Source organism: Anopheles darlingi, chromosome 2, assembly GCF_943734745.1.
Source record: "Anopheles darlingi chromosome 2, idAnoDarlMG_H_01, whole genome shotgun sequence".
NCBI classification, from domain to species: Eukaryota; Metazoa; Arthropoda; class Insecta; order Diptera; family Culicidae; genus Anopheles; species Anopheles darlingi.
In genome coordinates, this window is record NC_064874.1 from 94,848,128 (window position 1) to 94,864,579 (window position 16,452).

Below are 16,452 nucleotides of genomic sequence, written 5' to 3' on the forward strand. Positions count from 1 at the left end.
CAGGCAATTAATGCTGCTTGGACGAAGCGCAACCAGAATACAACCCTGGAAACTAGGCCGAGTCCACACCCGTAAGCAGGCTGCGTTCGAAGAATAAATTTCTAATGAGCTGCAACAAGCTCAAAATTGCCAACTAATTTTTATTTACAATTTTAAGATTTTTGGAGAATAGAAAACTTGGAATGGCATCAAAATGATCGCGACCAAAACCTCTGTGTAGCGAAAAATGTAATCTAACAATTTAACGGCTAGGAATCCCTTATTTGTAAAATATTGATGATCCTCGGTAAACTTTTCTATATAGTGCAGGAACCATAGCAGAATACGCGCCTTTTTGGCGGTTCGTTCGTTGCCGTTTTTAGCATTCGTCTGCGTGCGATCACCACTTTCGATTTGAATGTTTTTAAAAGGTCCGTGTTTTGTTTGAATGTTGCTGGCAACGTAGATGAGACTCCTTTTGTATAATTTTGAACCATTTTCGTCTGCACTGGACGGCAGCCGGGAAATCGGAATCCAAATAGTGCGCGCGGTTCCTGCGTAGTGTTAAAGGACGGTGATAAACGTTTCGGTTGAAGTTCTTCAAAGCAATCCGAATGCATTAAATGCGTTCTCTCTATACGACTGTTTGTACACGGTACTATTTTTAGTACGACTTTCGCCACCACTTTGTAGCATGTTTTCGCTGCTATGATCTTCAGTCTTCGCCGGTCGTACTTACGATATAATTTTTCAATGATTTCTATAAGTGAAGAAATACATTACGTAATGAATGTGATTAATATTTTCCAGCCGACACCACTTACGTTCGTAACTAAATAGAAACGGTTCCAGACTATCGCCACAAATATCACTCAGATATTCATAGAAAAAGATATCGGAACGACCGTTAAGAAATATACCAGCAGTCTGGAAAGAAAAACATTTTCTGTGGTTATTTGTTTAGTCAAATCGAAAACCAAACCTCCTATACGACTTACACTGAAGTGAGGCACTAAAGATTCCGGGATCGTTTGACTATCGATCTGGTAGAAGTAAGGTAGCAATTCGCGGAACGCATACTCACCAACAGCCCATAATCCTCGAAGGACTCGCAACAACCAATTCATATCGATCGATACCGTTTTACGTTCCTGGAAGTATCGCTGTAAGCGCTCGACCAACAGAAAGGTACATTCTTGTTCCACGAAACCCCACTTCCCAGCACACAGTCCAATAACACGACACACATCCTCAACCAGGTAATCGTCGCAGATCAGAGTGGTAATGTTTTCGCTTTCTAGCGTTGTAGAGTTGGGGTTGATAACCTCCTCTACTCCATCGCTGCTCTCGGACATGGGCTGGCTAATGTTTTCCTCGGGATCAACATCAAGCAGTGTCGGTGTGGGCCGAAGTGGATGTATCTCTTGCTTAGTTCTGTCTTCTATTCTAAGCGCACCACTGTTCAACATATCGTTAGTAAGCAAAGAATTAGGAACTGCATGCTCTCCATCTGGTATTGTCGCGACTGGTGTTGATTGTGGTAGTGATTGTTGTTGCGTCTGTTGAGCTATGAAATTTCCGGTCCCGGCCGTATCGTACGTATCTGGATCAAACGGGGGTTTTCTTTGGAACTGGTCGACAATGTTCGTCCCAGAAGTCACAGATTCAACCGGCCCCTCTTCCTGTTTGCCTAATCCTTGGACCATCGAAAACAAAGCCTCGTACTCGTCCTTAATGTTGATGTCAATTCCGTCAGCACCATGTTTAATATTTTCGATGCTTCGCAAAAGTTCCTCTGTAGCGTTCGAGTTAGAATTGTTAGAATCGTCTGCAGAAGGCAGATTATTCTCCAGTATGGCCATCGATTGATTAAACAGTGGCGAAATCGTTTCCAGCACTTGCTGTTGGTGTTGCTGATTAATAGACGATTCCATGCCGCCAGGTGTTTGTGTTCCTACCAGATCAGCGGCTGATGGAATTACTTTCGAGTGGACATAACCAACTGGTCCAAGCAGCAGATTGACGAATAATTGACTGAGCAAGCTTAGTTCAAGCGTAAGATCCGAATGAGCAACGTGGTAGTTCTCAACCAACGCTTCCAGATACTCCAACGTACGACGCAAAGTGTCCTCGGTGTACTCGAAGCCAAGCATTTCGATCGCCTTCGTAAGCAGCAGCTTCATCAGCGAGGGTATATGGTGATGACAGCGCAAAATATTGATTGCCATGTTGAAACAGTCCTCATCGCCTATAAAGATAGCTGTGAGGAACCATTCAAAGATTTATACAACTGAAAGAAGTAGCATTGCATGTTGACTTTTCTTACCATCGCAGACGTTATTATGCATTCCAATCAGATCCTCGGCAATTTCCGTTTCTGCCATCCAGGTGGTAGAAAGCAGACTAACATTGCACTGCTCCATTGTCACATCCTTAATGTACTCCTCGCGAAGGTCCAGAACCTCGTCCTATTTTGGAAAAATGGTATTATGACACTCTGGGTGATTGTTGGGACGCTGAAAAACGAACCGTATTGAAGAAGTAGGCCCCATCGTACTCTATCTTATCCCACGGTTGGCAGCTAGCACCAACGATTGGTGGAACATCGGAGTCCTTCAACACTTCATTCACCAGATCGTATGTAATTCGTCCGCTCGAATGCCGGCTGTAGGTTTTTATGTTCTGAAAACCAAAAAACACAAATTTATCATTTTTCGTACGTTCATTGAGCAAAGATCTTACGTTAACAAGCTCCCATAGTTTATAGGTTGTATCTTCAGCCAGCTTTTCGTACACTTCGGCAGATACTTCGGTTTCTTGCTTATCGTGCTGCTCCCAAGCAGTTCGCACGGAACGAGTGCTGAATCCAGCGTACGATTTGAAGGATGGCTACAAGGAGTGAGATATAATTAATGTAGGTATACTACGGGGCAGTTTGCTACCAAATACCTTCTCTTTGGGATCATTTCCAGATGAATCGCTGTGTGGAGCCGTTTGTTTTGGATGCAAGGATTGCAAAGTTTGTTGGAAATTATGGCAAGATCCTGCAGACACGGGATGTTGCTGATGCGTGCTATGACTATTATTGCTGTTGCTACTAGACGATTTCGTCCGTTGCTTCGCTTTTGATGACGATTTCTTCGGGCTTGGCTTCATGGTTTTTTCACTTTTACGATCGATCGAGGAAGAATACCTCTTCTTCTTCTTCTTCAAAGGAGGATTTACCCTAGTACGGCGAACAATACCTCCGGTGGACCGGATTTAACCCTTGAAGAGCTGTAAAAAATGTAAACAAAGCGATGTCATTCGATGTTCAAGGCTACTATTGCCAGGGTTAATACCGCCAATTAGAAGTGCTCGTTCTCCGGAATCGTCCTTCATTCATACCGAAACGGCATTGCTCTTAATGCTTCCACGAAGATTTTTATCAAAAAAGTGTATCGTTCCCACCGGTGCGAGTTACGACGCATAAAAATTGACCCCGGAGATCTGTGTTCACCGTACAAGTCGTCATGAGTGCCCGCGATCGAAGCTCCTCCAACGACCGGTCCAGACGAGATTCGAAGGAACGATCTTCCAGCAAATATCGTCGTAGGTCACCCTCCCGGCCGCCATCCCGACAGTCCCCACTTATACAAGGGGACCGTGAATCTAGAAATCGGAACTCCGATTGGAATGCCAGGTCCTTCAATTCACGCTGGGACAACCCCAATCCATCCAGTTCCAGATTCAGTAGCTCCGATTCCTACAGACGGAAAAATGGAAGGGAGTGCGTAGGCAGTAGCTTGAACGACCCGATAAACTCTACACAGTATGCATCTGGTAGTTACAACAATAGCAGCTTTGCAACAGGGTCGGTGGCGTAAGTTTTGCAAGGAACTAGTCTGATTTACACAACGGCCATGTCCGATCAATTTACGGTTCTTTCGCTTATTTATAGTACGCAACCAGGACTATTTCACCCACAGTATTATGATTTTGCGGCAGATTCTACGATGTTTCCGTTTCCCGGATCTTTCATGGTAAGCAGAATTCTGACAGAGGGGCCAAATGAGTGGTGATCCTTTCATTATCTTTTCAGAACTATGCGGATTCGTCAAAGAATGCTGTGTCCACGTGTACAAACGAGCTGATCGATCGGCTTATAATGGATGAAGCATACAGAATGATTTCGAATGCTGCCCGCCCGATGCAACCAACTTTGTACCCGTACCCTCCACCGAATATTGACCACATCCAGCCGCAGTCTCGGATAGCGGAAGTGGCGGAAAGAACTAGTACACCGCCTTCGAATATACCATCAATTGAAGTAGCTGAAAAACATGATAATGATTGTATTTCTACAGAGAAACCTGTAGTACCAAACACATCAGCCACTGATTTGTCGTTGAGTGCACCATCAACGATCGGTGAACGGTCAAGAGTTTTATTAGAACGGAGTGCTGAACAGGTTACTCGCAAACTAATTGATCAGCTAGCGACGATGAACAAATCAAACCTAAAGGAGATGATAAATAATCCTGGCAGTAAGTATGAAACGGCGCTAAAAAACCATGCCCGCAATAAGCTGCGAGCAGAGATCCGTCGCCAACTGAAGAACATTAATTTGACAACGACCTCCCGACCGGATGATGAAGTCGGAAATTTTCGACCCGACGAATCAATCGATGCTGACAAGATACCAGACGCGCTATTGCAACAGATTGGACAGGTGTTGGACTTTGAGTTTTTTAATCAGCTCGACCCAGAAACGGAAGAAACGGGGAACGATCATACACCGATAGTCATCGACATCTCGGATACGGTGGACAAGATCGATAATAAGCCCAAAACGCTGTGTGCAGAAGTCGACGATATGACTAATAGTCCGAAATCTAGTTATGGTTTTGTTCATCTGCTCAGTGATTCCGATGTCGATATGGATAATACCGCCGATAAAGCACTTGCTTTACCATCAGTCGAAGCAAACGTAGTATCTCGTCCAAATGGAATTAATAATCTTATGTCAAGCCACGCTCTACAATCAGTGACCCTATCATCTGAACTATTGTCAGAAATTATTTCCACGGCGAAAATTGTTGGATGCACATCCAATTCCAAAATGCAAGTACATCCAACACAATCCGCGCAGAACGTCGAGGCCCACAACGAGACCATTTCATTGTTATCTGACAAACAGCAGAACTTAAAAAAGATTAAAGATCCTATATGTACACAATCCCAAAACGAATACAGTAGCATGGCATTCGAAAGCGATATTCCTCCATTGTTAACACCAGACGCAAACCAGACGAAAACTGGTCAAAAGCTTAATAGTAAAAAAACACTCAAAGTGAAAAAAGGGATATTAAGAAATGATGAATCCAGTACAATCGCGGATATAAATGGTTCAGAAACAAATAATCGCAGGAAAATCTTACCTAACCCTACGAAAGATGAAGCACCATCAGCTCACACCATATGCCCCTTAACAAACGATGCGAATATCTTTTCGGTGACACCTCACAAGGACAATGAGTTGCGAACGAAATCACCTACCGCTGTGCCGATATTATGCGTTTCAACGAACCCTTCTAAAGCAGCGGTTGGCAGCAAAAACGGTTCCCGTGGAATTCTACAAGTTAAACCGAATCTTGCATCACGAAAAAGAACAGCACCATTCAATCGCAAACCTTCCGTCAGTAGCATACCTACGTCAACGCATGATAGTGAACTTAGAACAAAATCACCAACACCAGTAGCTATCTCTTCGCTGTCCACGCGGGAAACCATTCCGGAATTTAATTCAAATTTAAGACCGTGGGACCGGCATAACTCAAGACACTCATGGAGCCGCTATCCGGGATGGCGTAACAATGAGACAATGATCACGGACCCACCAAGATCATCAGTAGCTGGCTTTTTATCAACGAATGATAAACGACTTGATGCACGGGTTGGTGATCAATATATGTCTCTCGGTGGTTTCTCGCTAACGTACGAACATCAGTCTTCGGATAGACCAATCCGCGGTAAAACACGACATCCATGGATAGTGAAACCTAGTGATATTAGAGCATATCATCGCAATATTGTACCGAGCATTAACGGAAGCGATGCGGAGAGCATTTCCTCTGATCAATCTCGTCTTGCAGTTCATCAAGGTGTGTCAGAAATTTCCACCAATCATGCCGAATCATCTGATACTTCTAGTTTAAATGCAATACACTGTTTGCATTCAAACAATCCAATAGAAGGTGTAACTGGTTCTACAAACGGAACTAGAAAGCTTCCATCGAAAGCTGTACTACCTATCGTCGACGATGAACCATTGGCAAAAGAAATGAAGAATATTATAAAAGAGAAGTTACTTACCAGGCGCGACAAACTGCAATCTCATTCCCCCTCGCCAAAGACGGCTTATGTGCTTGCTCCATCGGACTCTCTTCTTCCGATAGAATCAGACCAATCGTCTTCTCCGGTAGAAGATGTACAGAAGGTTAAAATAATGCAAGTTGTGCAAACAAATAGGCAAAACAGGCACAGTTGCTCTGCACCAGAAGAACCACTGAGTCAGCGAAAAAGAGAAGAAGTTTTGCCTACTGACTCTAGCGCAGGAATTCAACGTATGACTCTAGAGCAGGAATTCAATGAACCAGTTCCAACCCCACAAAGCGATCATCAGCTACCAAATGAGCAGTGCTCAATGAAATTGAGAAATCAAATATATCAGCAGCCTAATGATATCGATGCTCTGACGCCAAGGGATTTAGATGTATCGCCGAGGGTAATTAACGAACCTTCGGCAATCGATGTGGGCGATAGCCACAATGATACCGAAACCTTTTCGTGTAGTATTTCGATTGATGATAATAGAAAGCAACAACCGCGAGGTACTGCAGCCGATAATCTATCTTACGGAAATGATATCAACATGTTAGAAAGAGCAGGTGTTGGAAAAGAAGTTGGGGTTGTTCCTAAAGATTCTAGTTTAACTGAAGATGCAGAAGAAGTAAGCCAAGTGCAGACTAGATTGTTCGAAAACGTGCAGGAAAATACTCCCCATTTGCGAACTGTTCCACTAGCCAGCCTTACCATAAATGAAACCAATATTCAAGAAAACACACAGCAGATGTGCAACGACTATCCGATGGTGTGTGTCCACTCCTGGGCTACGGAACAAGATTCACATCTGAGCCAAGAAACGGTTTCTTCGCAACGTGGTATAAACTCGCCATCTCCACCACGACCCATAATGGCTGACAATTCAAAGGAATCAGGTGAAATTGACTCCGAATCACCATATAGAATGCCACATAAGCTAACGCAATCCATAGCATCCTCACTGGATGGCATAGAATCGATCGATATGGAAACAATGGTGCTGCTTAGACGCAAGATGGATATCGATGCTGAGATCATGAAGCTAGATGCCGAGAGAATGAGCATTGATCAGCAGCTTATAAAGAAGCATAACGAACGCAGTAGGCAAATGAATCGGCTAAGAATGGCATTATTCACCTCGATTGAAGGGGACAATTGTCCCACAAATGGGACGGATAAGCAGATGCTAGCTTGTAAGGACGATGCGAATTCCCCACCTATCTGTACAAAATTGGGGGAAAGATCAATGCAAGTGGAAGATACTTCAGCCGGTCTCCAAGAAGCCCATCTAGCAGGCAGTGGTCAGGAGCGAACTATTAGACGTATTACACGACTCAGTGAGAACAGTGAGCTAATGCGAATCTTCAAGCGACGTCGACTATTATCAGAGCGGTCGTCTGATGATAATCCACTGACCGAGGATGGTTTGCTAATCGAGCAATGATCGGACAGATCACTAAGACAAATCCGTTTCAATGTGTCATTGCATTGCATTATAAAGAGTGATACAGTTATGAATTCTAGTGAACCGATGCCAGAGTTTAGATTTTAATTTTAACTAAGTAATTTGCATAGTACAATGTGTAACATAATAAAACTGTTCCAGCATTTTCTTACCAAAAGTATTCAATTTAAGTGTACTGTTTCACCACACTTATCAAATAAAATTTAGATTAGATGCTTCGTCCCATTTTAGTACGATTACGTTGCAGTGATAGTCAGTATAACGGAATTTTTTGCAGTAAATATGTGTTATTTAGATGGGTACCCCACGATGTCGCATCTCATCTGCACCATCTTAACTAACGAACAGCGGATCGATGTGCCGATTCTAGAGCCCGATTTTGCTGCCGTGCTGTGTATGTCTTCAAAGATGCACCGATTAAGCTGTAAGTAACTAAATCCTCTTCGGCTTCTAGACAAGAATGACCGAGCTCTTTTCTTATTCAGTAGAAGCAAACGAATGATCTCCGAATCAATTGAAATGTTGGTGCGTTCCAACGACCTGCTGAGTACAAATCAGAACATTCAACCGTTGTGTCATTGAGTTACGCCGAGCCTCGCAACCAGTCTCTTACTGCACAACAACTTACCTGTTTTATGATACTACTACTCAAGCACTAACCGTTCGATATAGTAGCATGGTTAAGCTACGCCGAAGATATCAATAGATGGCCTCACTATCTATCGGTGGAGAGCATAGAACATCAGATCCAAAACCAACAATTTATTTGCCGAGGGTTTGCTGGAATACTATGAAGCAATAATTGGATATGAGGGCTTTGTTTTTGGTTTTATTTTTCTCTTGCAAATCATCCTAGTGCCATAGTACAGACTTCTGCGTTTCTAGTGATATTTGTTTTATTTCGAGTAACATTAAATACTAATAAAAAGTTTGCGATTTACAAAGATAATCATCCTCCATTAAATCATCTCTTCATTCATTTTGCCCAATGCGATCGAGGAATGTGCGAAAGATCATCTGCTCCTCTTCCGGAACAACCTGTTGGTCAAGTGCCATACGGAGAGCATACCGACAGCTCTGCACATTGTATGTCGGTTTGTAGGGTTCTTCGCTCTTGAGCAACCCGAGCTGTATTAAAATAAAGTCCCGCAGTTTCGTCATTTTTTGGTTGGCCCTAGCGTAGTCAAATGCATCATGGTATAGTGCGATCGCAACCGCCAAAGCCTTTGGATGTTGTTCAGCCAACTCTGAGCATTTCAAAATCGTGAATGCCACGTGTGTCAGATAGTCATTATTCTGCGCTGTGGCCTCAGCAAGATATTCTCGAAACCCGGCTGCCAGATCGGTATCAGGAAGGCTAAGAAACATCGTTTCCGTGGGGAAATTGACGTGACAGAACGATTCAATGGTATTGGGTATCGTTGCATCCAGGTCGATAGAAACAGTCGATGTATCGTTGACGGTGTGATCTCGTCGGCGAATCAATAATGACTCCTCATCTTCGTCTTCGTGAGGTTGTTCATCATCATATCCTTCGGCAGTTTCCTCATCGGTCTCATCATTATCCTCGTCTTCGTTCGGCTCTTCTTCCTCCTCCTCTTCTTCGCTGACCTCTTCATCTTCGTCTTCATCATCTTCTTCATTATCTCCTGCATCTTCATCAAGCGGCCCGAAAGCATCCGCTCGCCCATAGTCGTCCATTAATTCTATCATTTGTTCGCAACATTCATCGCCGAATGCATTCCCATTTAAAACAATCGATCGAAGCCTTTCCTTGTTGGCGGCAGCGTTCACTAACGCCAGTCCACCTTCTGGTCCTATCTCATTGAAACCGAAGTCTAGAAGCTCGATCTGCAAATGTTCTTCGTGAAGAGCTTCTCCGATCAGTAGGGCACCTCGCGTTTTCAGCAAACAATCGCCGAAATTTATCTCTCGTAGTTGCTGCAGGTACACCAAGGCATCGGCTAGTGCAGCCGCACCACGCGGTCCGATGGTGTTGTCGTTCAAATTTAAAATACGAAGATTCGGATTCCCTTTGAACGCTTCCGATAGGGCCGTGATGCCCGGGTGGTAAATTCCGTTTTGTGGCATTTCAATTTGCTCGAGCGTTCCAATTGTGGCGAACATTTCTGACAGTGCTTTTGCTCCAGCATTCTCCAACCGGTTACGGCCTGCAATGAACACCTTGAGAGCTAGTGGTTTACCGGTAGCCTTGCTACCGGCATGTCCTTCAAGTAAGGCCTTTGCCAGCATGGTGCCGCCCTCGATGCCCAAGCCGCAATTGTTCAACTTCAGTTCCTACGGACAGGTATGACACATCATGTTGTTTAAACAGAAAGTTCGTAGCAGCATGAAACTACACGGAACAAACCTTTAGCGAATAGCAAGTGGCGCTCTTGAGTAGATCTACTAAACCGACCATCCCATTCGGACCAAGTGCGTTGTCCGAGCAATCGAGCACGGTTAGCTGTGCACCCGCTGTTATCATTCCCTGTCCAAGTGCCTTCAGGGCGATCGGAATCTCTTCCTTCATGCGTCCTGTGAACAGATCTTTCCAGAGTGCTTGCTGCAGCTCCGGATGCTTTTCCAACGCTTTGGCGATTGCGCCAGCGGCTTCAACGCCAAGTGTGTTTCCTTCGAGATTCAGGAAGCGAAGAATTTTACAACGATCGATGGCATCGATAAGGCCTTGGGCTGCGGAGAATCGCAAAATACGAAATAACAATAAAAATCTTTGCGATTGGAACGGCTTTTTTACACACAGCTTACCTTCGGCGGCAGTTCCCCATTTCGACGCCTTTCCAACCCAACGGACGCCGGACTGATCAAGATCGGAAAGTACATTTGTAATCGAACCGAAATCGAAGGCTAAGGCCATTTTTCCCCTTTAAATACCGGGCGAACTGTGAAAACCGCGAAAAAATCTGTGAAAACCGTGGATCTGTAAAAACCGCGGAAGAGCAGCGGCGCGCCAAACCAAACAAAAAAGAGGAGGTTATGTTGTTACGTTACGTGTGTTACAGAAATGTTTGTCCAATTGTACTCACATCTCGCCCACCGTGCCTACAAGGAACGGTGGGATTTCTTTGGTGAAATTTTTGGTGAAAATCAGTGATTTTTTAAGTAACGCAAATATATTTTTGGCCAGACTGCCACCTCGTCCACCGTGCCAAGCCACGTTTTCTGAAAAACGACCGGGTGCAGAAGGAAAAAGTTTCATCATCTTTATTTAAAGAATCCTCCGTGGTTTGTGAAAAATGGTGCTAGACCTCGATTTGTTCCGCAGCGACAAGGGTCACGATCCGGCCAAGATACGCGAGAACCAAACGCGCCGCTTCAAAGATGTAGCCCTGGTTGAGACGGTCATCGAGCAGGACAAGAAGTGGCGTGCCTGCCGTTTCAACATGGATAACTACAACAAGCTGAAAAACTTGTGCAGCAAGGAGATTGGCGAAAAGATGAAAAAGAAGGAACCGCAGGGTGACGAAGCAGAACCGCTGCCAGAGGAGGTGGAGAAGGAGCTGCGTGATCTTCAGCTTACTTCCCTAAAGTCACTGACAGTGCAGCAAATTAAGAAGGTTCGCTCTCGCATCGATGAAGCCGTACTGCAGAACGAGCAGCTCATGCGGGAGGCAGAAGCAAACCGGAACACGGCTCTACGTGAGGTTGGCAATCATCTGCACGAAAGCGTTCCGGTTAGCAACGATGAAGACGAGAACCGCGTAGAGCGCACGTTCGGAAATTGTGAACAACGTCAGCGGTACTCACACGTCGACCTGATAGTTATGATCGACGGCATGAACGGGGATAAGGGCGCAGTAGTTTCCGGTGGACGCGGATACTTCCTCACCGGCCCGGCCGTATTCCTCGAGCAAGCACTTATACAGCACGCTCTTCACAGTCTGTACACGAAGGACTACACACCTCTCTACACACCGTTCTTTATGCGGAAGGAAGTGATGCAGGAGGTTGCTCAATTGTCCCAGTTCGACGAGGAACTGTACAAGGTGGTTGGAAAGAGCAGCGGAGAGGAGGGAGCGACGGATGAGAAGTACTTGATTGCTACCTCGGAGCAACCGATTGCGGCCTACCATCGCGATGAATGGATCGCGGAGAGTACTCTGCCGATCAAATACGCTGGACTTTCAACCTGCTTCCGGCAGGAGGTGGGATCGCATGGGCGTGATACGCGCGGCATCTTTCGAGTGCATCAGTTTGAGAAGGTAGAACAATTTGTGCTTACCTCTCCGCATGACAACAAATCATGGGAGATGATGGACGAGATGATCGGTAATGCTGAGGCCTTCTGTCAATCGCTCGGCATTCCGTACCGCGTTGTAAATATAGTGTCCGGGGCGCTAAACCATGCGGCTGCAAAAAAGCTCGATCTCGAAGCGTGGTTCGCCGGTTCCGGCGCGTTCCGAGAACTCGTTTCATGCAGCAACTGTCTCGATTATCAGGCTCGTCGTCTACTTGTACGCTATGGACAGACCAAGAAGATGAATGCGGCAGTCGACTATGTGCACATGCTAAACGCGACGATGTGCGCGACAACACGCGTTATCTGTGCGATCCTGGAAACGCACCAAACGGAAACTGGCATTAAAGTAAGCGTAGTGCGTTTGGCGATCGCCTTGTATCAAATTAATTTTCCCCTTTCTGTATACTTAGGTTCCGGAAGTGTTGCAGAAGTACATGCCGGAGAAATACCGAGAAGAAATTCCGTTCGTTAAACCAGCACCAATCGACGTCGAACAGGCTGCAGCTGAAGCAAAGAAAGCTGCTGGCAGCAAGAAAAGCGGCGATAACAAGAAGTCTGGAAACGCCGCATAAGTTAAAGCGTTCAACAGAGGTAACAGCAGCTTCACAGTATACTACTCTCCCGTATGCTCGCTGACGAAGCAGTCGAAATGACGTCGTCTAATTTATTGTCTAATGTTTTTTCCACTTATATTATTGCAAGAAAGACATTGGCCCAGATGCATTTATAGATCAATGGTGCATTTTATCGCTATAGGGCGTTTAATAAAGATGCTTCACATCGTGTTCCACATATCGCGTGGAACGTCTGATTGATTAGCTTATTCGACAAGCAAAGCAAGAAATGACGATATATTGTGTATATAATTTATTTATTACAGTTTATCTTATTTCCCAATTTGCACTTTTGCGTAGCAATTGATACTAAGATGAAATGTGAAGATTCTATATAAATTTTATGGATTGCTACAGAGCTTGGAACAATTGTAGGGCCGACTCTTGATTTCTCGTGCACTGTAACTCATCAGCACTGATAATGAGTGAACTGTTGCTGGTTAGAAATACCCAGGCCTATTGAACAAGTACAGACGAACTTGTCTTACCAAGAATATCAAAACGAGTTTTGCTGCTTTCATGATAAGCGACATTTGGGTCCAATATTTTCGACATAATGACTCATAGCTTTCTGCATTCAGAATGTCGTTCACTGGAACACTGCATTCGCTGAATGTTGTTCACTGGAATTACCGCGAAACGTTAATTGTTAAAAAGAATAGTGTACATGATGCAAGCCATCAGTCAGTCGTCAAAAAGTTGCGAAACCAGTTTACCTCACGAGAACAAGAGAATGTTGGAAAACATTTGCATTATCGTACATGCCAAGTGACACATGGTACAGGTACAGTTTACGACGCTTATTCATCATTCTTTGAACAAATGAAAACGTGGTGCCATCCAATCTCATATTGAGGTTTATTTATAAATTAATAACTTTTGCTACCTTTCGCTATGACGGCGTGACAGTCGTCACGCGTAGTCCTCTCCTAGACCAATGTGCATCCGAAGTGTGCTGCAATCGAAACCAACTTGTACAACAATGTGTGCACGTTTTGTTGATTTGTTTTGCAGCGGACGGCTCTCAAAACTGATAAGAGCAGGGTTCAACATTATGATGGATCGAAGATCGCACCGTAAAAGAGCAGCATTTTTGTGGGATCGTGGCGGATTGCGATGAGAAACGGACCTTTCACACGGAAATTTACAGGTGGCAGGGATCGCTCCATCGCGGTGATCGTCACCGCACCCCCCTCGGTACCGCGCTCGTTCACTTCCAGATCGATCTTGTGCAGCATATCAGTGACGTATAGATTAGCATCGGTCTCGGGTACCGTCTTATCTGGCAGCAACGCTCGCAAATTGCTCTTTGAGCGATTGAACAACGTCCTCAATCCTAGCTGTTGTAGTACTAACTTCAAATCGTAGCTGTTGGTCACGTGTAGGCGGGGAAACTGAACGATAGCTTTTTGTAGTCGCATTTGTCCGATCAATCGATCAAGACTGGCGGAGTCGAGGCGGGTCTGGAGTTGGCGCAACTTGGCTCGATCGGACGAGTTCGGTAGAATTACATACATCGATGTAGTGCGGTTGCGATAAGGGAATCCCATTATCCTAGCATCCAGCTCGGTCGTGCTATGATATGGGAAGCAACCTGCCGTAAACATGGTGGGCACCATCACGGACGAACTTTGCTCGCCGTCCGGGAAGAACGGTTGTGGGCGAGTGTACTGTGGCTCATTGAAGAATGTCTCCCAGGTAGCTTTGAAATAAAGGGCATTTGCTATCACCATCTGGGTTGTCCGGTCGAAGGTATCTACGATTATCTCTTCGATTCGACCGCGTGTAGTCTCGTTAACCCATTGGTTAATAATATTGCGTGCCTCTTCTGGCTGCTCACGATAGTTTACATACGCCATTTGTGCTTGATATAGCTCTTTGGCCATTCGGACGAAGGTGGAGTTGTTCACCAGACCCTGCTGCAAAAATATTCCATTCGCCAACTGCACTACGTTCGGTTGGATCGGAGGATCGTCTAGAAATCTGAAGGGGATTGCTGAGTGTTAGACATAATCCTTGGACCTTAATCGCTTGAAGATCTGTCCTACAAAACATACTCATCATCATCATCGGTGTAATCGGGATCATCATCAATCATGGGATTACAGCTGCGGGTCGCCTGCCATGCCGGCACGTCAAGTAATATGCCTGGACCGGCAATATCGTGCGTAAATTCCTTCAACAAACGTCCAAAATTTTTAGCAATTGCACTGCCGCCAGCACGCTTACGATACGCTGATAACTGTAACGTATTGAAAAGCTCATCGCGCGTACCACGCTTTGAGGCACGTAAAAGCAGCAACATCATGCTGCCGATGCTGACCGGAGATAGCAATTCCGTCTTACTGGCAGGCGTTGCCAGTTTCTCACAAAGCAATTTGGCCAGATTATTAATCGACGCAACCACATCCTCACTCACAGTCTTTGACGGAGCACTTTGGGCGTATACTGATGGTGCACACTTTCCTATAAGCAGGGCGAGGCCAAGCAACAACAGGAACACGTAGCGGGTACGGCTCCTAAACGATTCTCTTTGCATTCTCTTGGCCGAGAACTCTGTCGAATTCACCGTGCACTGTAAGCTATCAGTAGCACCAGTTGCTTCACGGATCAGATCACAAATGAAACTTGGAGCTTTTGAAGAGAATCGATTCCAGCACTACCACTTAGAACATAAACTTAAGACGCCAACGTAGCGCTATTTCCAGTCAAGCGTTCCATACATTAACGACGTTAAAAGCAAACGCTATCGAACCAGGCGGTTGTTGATGTTGCTGCTACCAATGGATGAAGGTCGGGGAAGTTCAGCCTGTTGCTGATAATAACAATCACAATTCTGATGGTTGTAGTATGGTGTTTCACTTTTCGAGTTTTGGAACGGAATAACAACGCCTCGGGTCCCTTAGTTCTGTTCGCTTTAGCTACTGCTGCGGGTTGGAATAGTGGTGGGTCGATCTCGGAACTGGTTTGATCTCACGTTCCACTAAAGCAGCTGATGATGACCATGTGTTTGTGTTGTTTGCTTGCGTCGCCATCTTCATACGGAAAGGGGTGGAGAAGGTCTCTCTCTCTCGGATGATCTTTCACGTTAAAGCCGATCGTGACCGATCGCTTTGCGCTTGGAAACCGAAACACGTGGTGGTTCGGTTGCTGGATCTATTGGTATTGGAAAAGACGTTTGTTCTGTTTGTGGGATATATCTATGCTGTTTATTTATTTGCCATAACATGTTACTATTTCAATCATATTATACCCGGCATCCCCATAGCGAACTCGCAATCCGAACTAAATGCATGTCTTTCTGAATTAGACATTGAAAAAGAATAGACACCATATTTTATTTTATACTTCGAAGAGAAAATTGATAGTCTATTCAGCTGTTCCGAAATACTTCGGAGTGTGTCGAAGTGTCGTGTAAAATCATTTTGGAGTGGAGTGGAGTTTGTGTAAATTCATATTTGAGCAACTCTTTAATTTTTTATATTAAAGCTTATTATACGTGTTTATAACGTCCAAATATGTCGGGATCAAAGCCATTGTTTCCCACATCTGCAATTTAAAATTTATTGTAGGCATTTTTTTTTTAATTTGGTTTTCTTTTTCAATGATGCAGCACCCTAATATTCCAGTTGATAATATCTGGATTCCAGATGAGCTATAGAAGAAGCTTGTCTGGACAAGTAATTACGACCTGGTCGGGTATTTCCACCACTTCAGCGTTTTGTATGTCCATATCTGTTCTACGTTCATCTTCGGGAAGTAGGCGTGAA

General features: G+C 44.8%; 5 protein-coding genes across 6 annotated transcripts; 2 read left to right on the forward strand and 3 right to left on the reverse strand.

The window, feature by feature from the left end:
• Positions 1-290: 290 nt before the first annotated feature.
• Positions 291-3,135, reverse strand: LOC125949095 (uncharacterized). Its single transcript, XM_049675792.1, has 7 exons — positions 2,929-3,135; positions 2,722-2,868; positions 2,509-2,661; positions 2,306-2,447; positions 978-2,239; positions 804-906; positions 291-739 (listed from the first exon to the last, which is right to left on the reverse strand). Exons 1-7 carry the CDS (start codon positions 3,133-3,135, stop codon positions 297-299), a joined length of 2,457 nt encoding a protein of 818 aa, XP_049531749.1. The 3' UTR covers positions 291-296.
• On the forward strand, positions 3,131-7,961 carry LOC125949094 (uncharacterized). 2 transcript variants are annotated; one of them, XM_049675791.1, is made up of 3 exons: positions 3,131-3,832; positions 3,920-4,001; positions 4,061-7,961. In XM_049675791.1, exons 1-3 carry the CDS (start codon positions 3,492-3,494, stop codon positions 7,784-7,786), a joined length of 4,149 nt encoding a protein of 1,382 aa, XP_049531748.1. In that variant the 5' UTR covers positions 3,131-3,491; the 3' UTR covers positions 7,787-7,961. The 2 variants fall into 2 exon arrangements, with proteins under 2 accessions (XP_049531748.1, XP_049531747.1); XM_049675790.1 differs by having other exon boundaries at positions 3,133-3,841.
• A 370-nt stretch (positions 7,962-8,331) lies between these two features.
• LOC125949097 (ran GTPase-activating protein) lies at positions 8,332-10,777 on the reverse strand. The gene is made up of 3 exons (XM_049675794.1): positions 10,577-10,777; positions 10,179-10,501; positions 8,332-10,105 (listed from the first exon to the last, which is right to left on the reverse strand). Exons 1-3 carry the CDS (start codon positions 10,683-10,685, stop codon positions 8,780-8,782), a joined length of 1,758 nt encoding a protein of 585 aa, XP_049531751.1. The 5' UTR covers positions 10,686-10,777; the 3' UTR covers positions 8,332-8,779.
• Positions 10,778-10,946: 169 nt separating this feature from the next.
• Positions 10,947-13,371, forward strand: LOC125951789 (serine--tRNA ligase, cytoplasmic). The gene is made up of 2 exons (XM_049680827.1): positions 10,947-12,414; positions 12,479-13,371. Exons 1-2 carry the CDS (start codon positions 11,065-11,067, stop codon positions 12,638-12,640), a joined length of 1,512 nt encoding a protein of 503 aa, XP_049536784.1. The 5' UTR covers positions 10,947-11,064; the 3' UTR covers positions 12,641-13,371.
• A 150-nt stretch (positions 13,372-13,521) lies between these two features.
• Positions 13,522-15,667, reverse strand: LOC125951790 (serine protease inhibitor 28Dc-like). The gene is made up of 2 exons (XM_049680828.1): positions 14,740-15,667; positions 13,522-14,665 (listed from the first exon to the last, which is right to left on the reverse strand). Exons 1-2 carry the CDS (start codon positions 15,219-15,221, stop codon positions 13,735-13,737), a joined length of 1,413 nt encoding a protein of 470 aa, XP_049536785.1. The 5' UTR covers positions 15,222-15,667; the 3' UTR covers positions 13,522-13,734.
• Between the last annotated feature and the right edge of the window lie 785 nt (positions 15,668-16,452).

Coding starts and splice junctions, on each gene's coding strand:
- LOC125951789 (XM_049680827.1), top strand. CDS start 11,065: ATGGTGCTAGACCTCGATTTGTTCCGCAGCGACAAGGGTCACGATCCG. Junction 12,415..12,478: donor AAACGGAAACTGGCATTAAA/GTAAGCGTAGTG, acceptor CTGTATACTTAG/GTTCCGGAAGTGTTGCAGAA.
- LOC125949095 (XM_049675792.1), bottom strand. CDS start 3,135: ATGAAGCCAAGCCCGAAGAAATCGTCATCAAAAGCGAAGCAACGGACG. Junction 2,662..2,721: donor AACTATGGGAGCTTGTTAAC/GTAAGATCTTTG, acceptor TTTGGTTTTCAG/AACATAAAAACCTACAGCCG. Junction 740..803: donor GTTTCTATTTAGTTACGAAC/GTAAGTGGTGTC, acceptor CTTCACTTATAG/AAATCATTGAAAAATTATAT.
- LOC125949097 (XM_049675794.1), bottom strand. CDS start 10,685: ATGGCCTTAGCCTTCGATTTCGGTTCGATTACAAATGTACTTTCCGAT. Junction 10,502..10,576: donor ATGGGGAACTGCCGCCGAAG/GTAAGCTGTGTG, acceptor GATTCTCCGCAG/CCCAAGGCCTTATCGATGCC. Junction 10,106..10,178: donor CCACTTGCTATTCGCTAAAG/GTTTGTTCCGTG, acceptor ACCTGTCCGTAG/GAACTGAAGTTGAACAATTG.
- LOC125951790 (XM_049680828.1), bottom strand. CDS start 15,221: ATGCAAAGAGAATCGTTTAGGAGCCGTACCCGCTACGTGTTCCTGTTG. Junction 14,666..14,739: donor TACACCGATGATGATGATGA/GTATGTTTTGTA, acceptor AATCCCCTTCAG/ATTTCTAGACGATCCTCCGA.
- LOC125949094 (XM_049675790.1), top strand. CDS start 3,492: ATGAGTGCCCGCGATCGAAGCTCCTCCAACGACCGGTCCAGACGAGAT. Junction 3,842..3,919: donor TTTGCAACAGGGTCGGTGGC/GTAAGTTTTGCA, acceptor GCTTATTTATAG/TACGCAACCAGGACTATTTC. Junction 4,002..4,060: donor CGTTTCCCGGATCTTTCATG/GTAAGCAGAATT, acceptor TTATCTTTTCAG/AACTATGCGGATTCGTCAAA.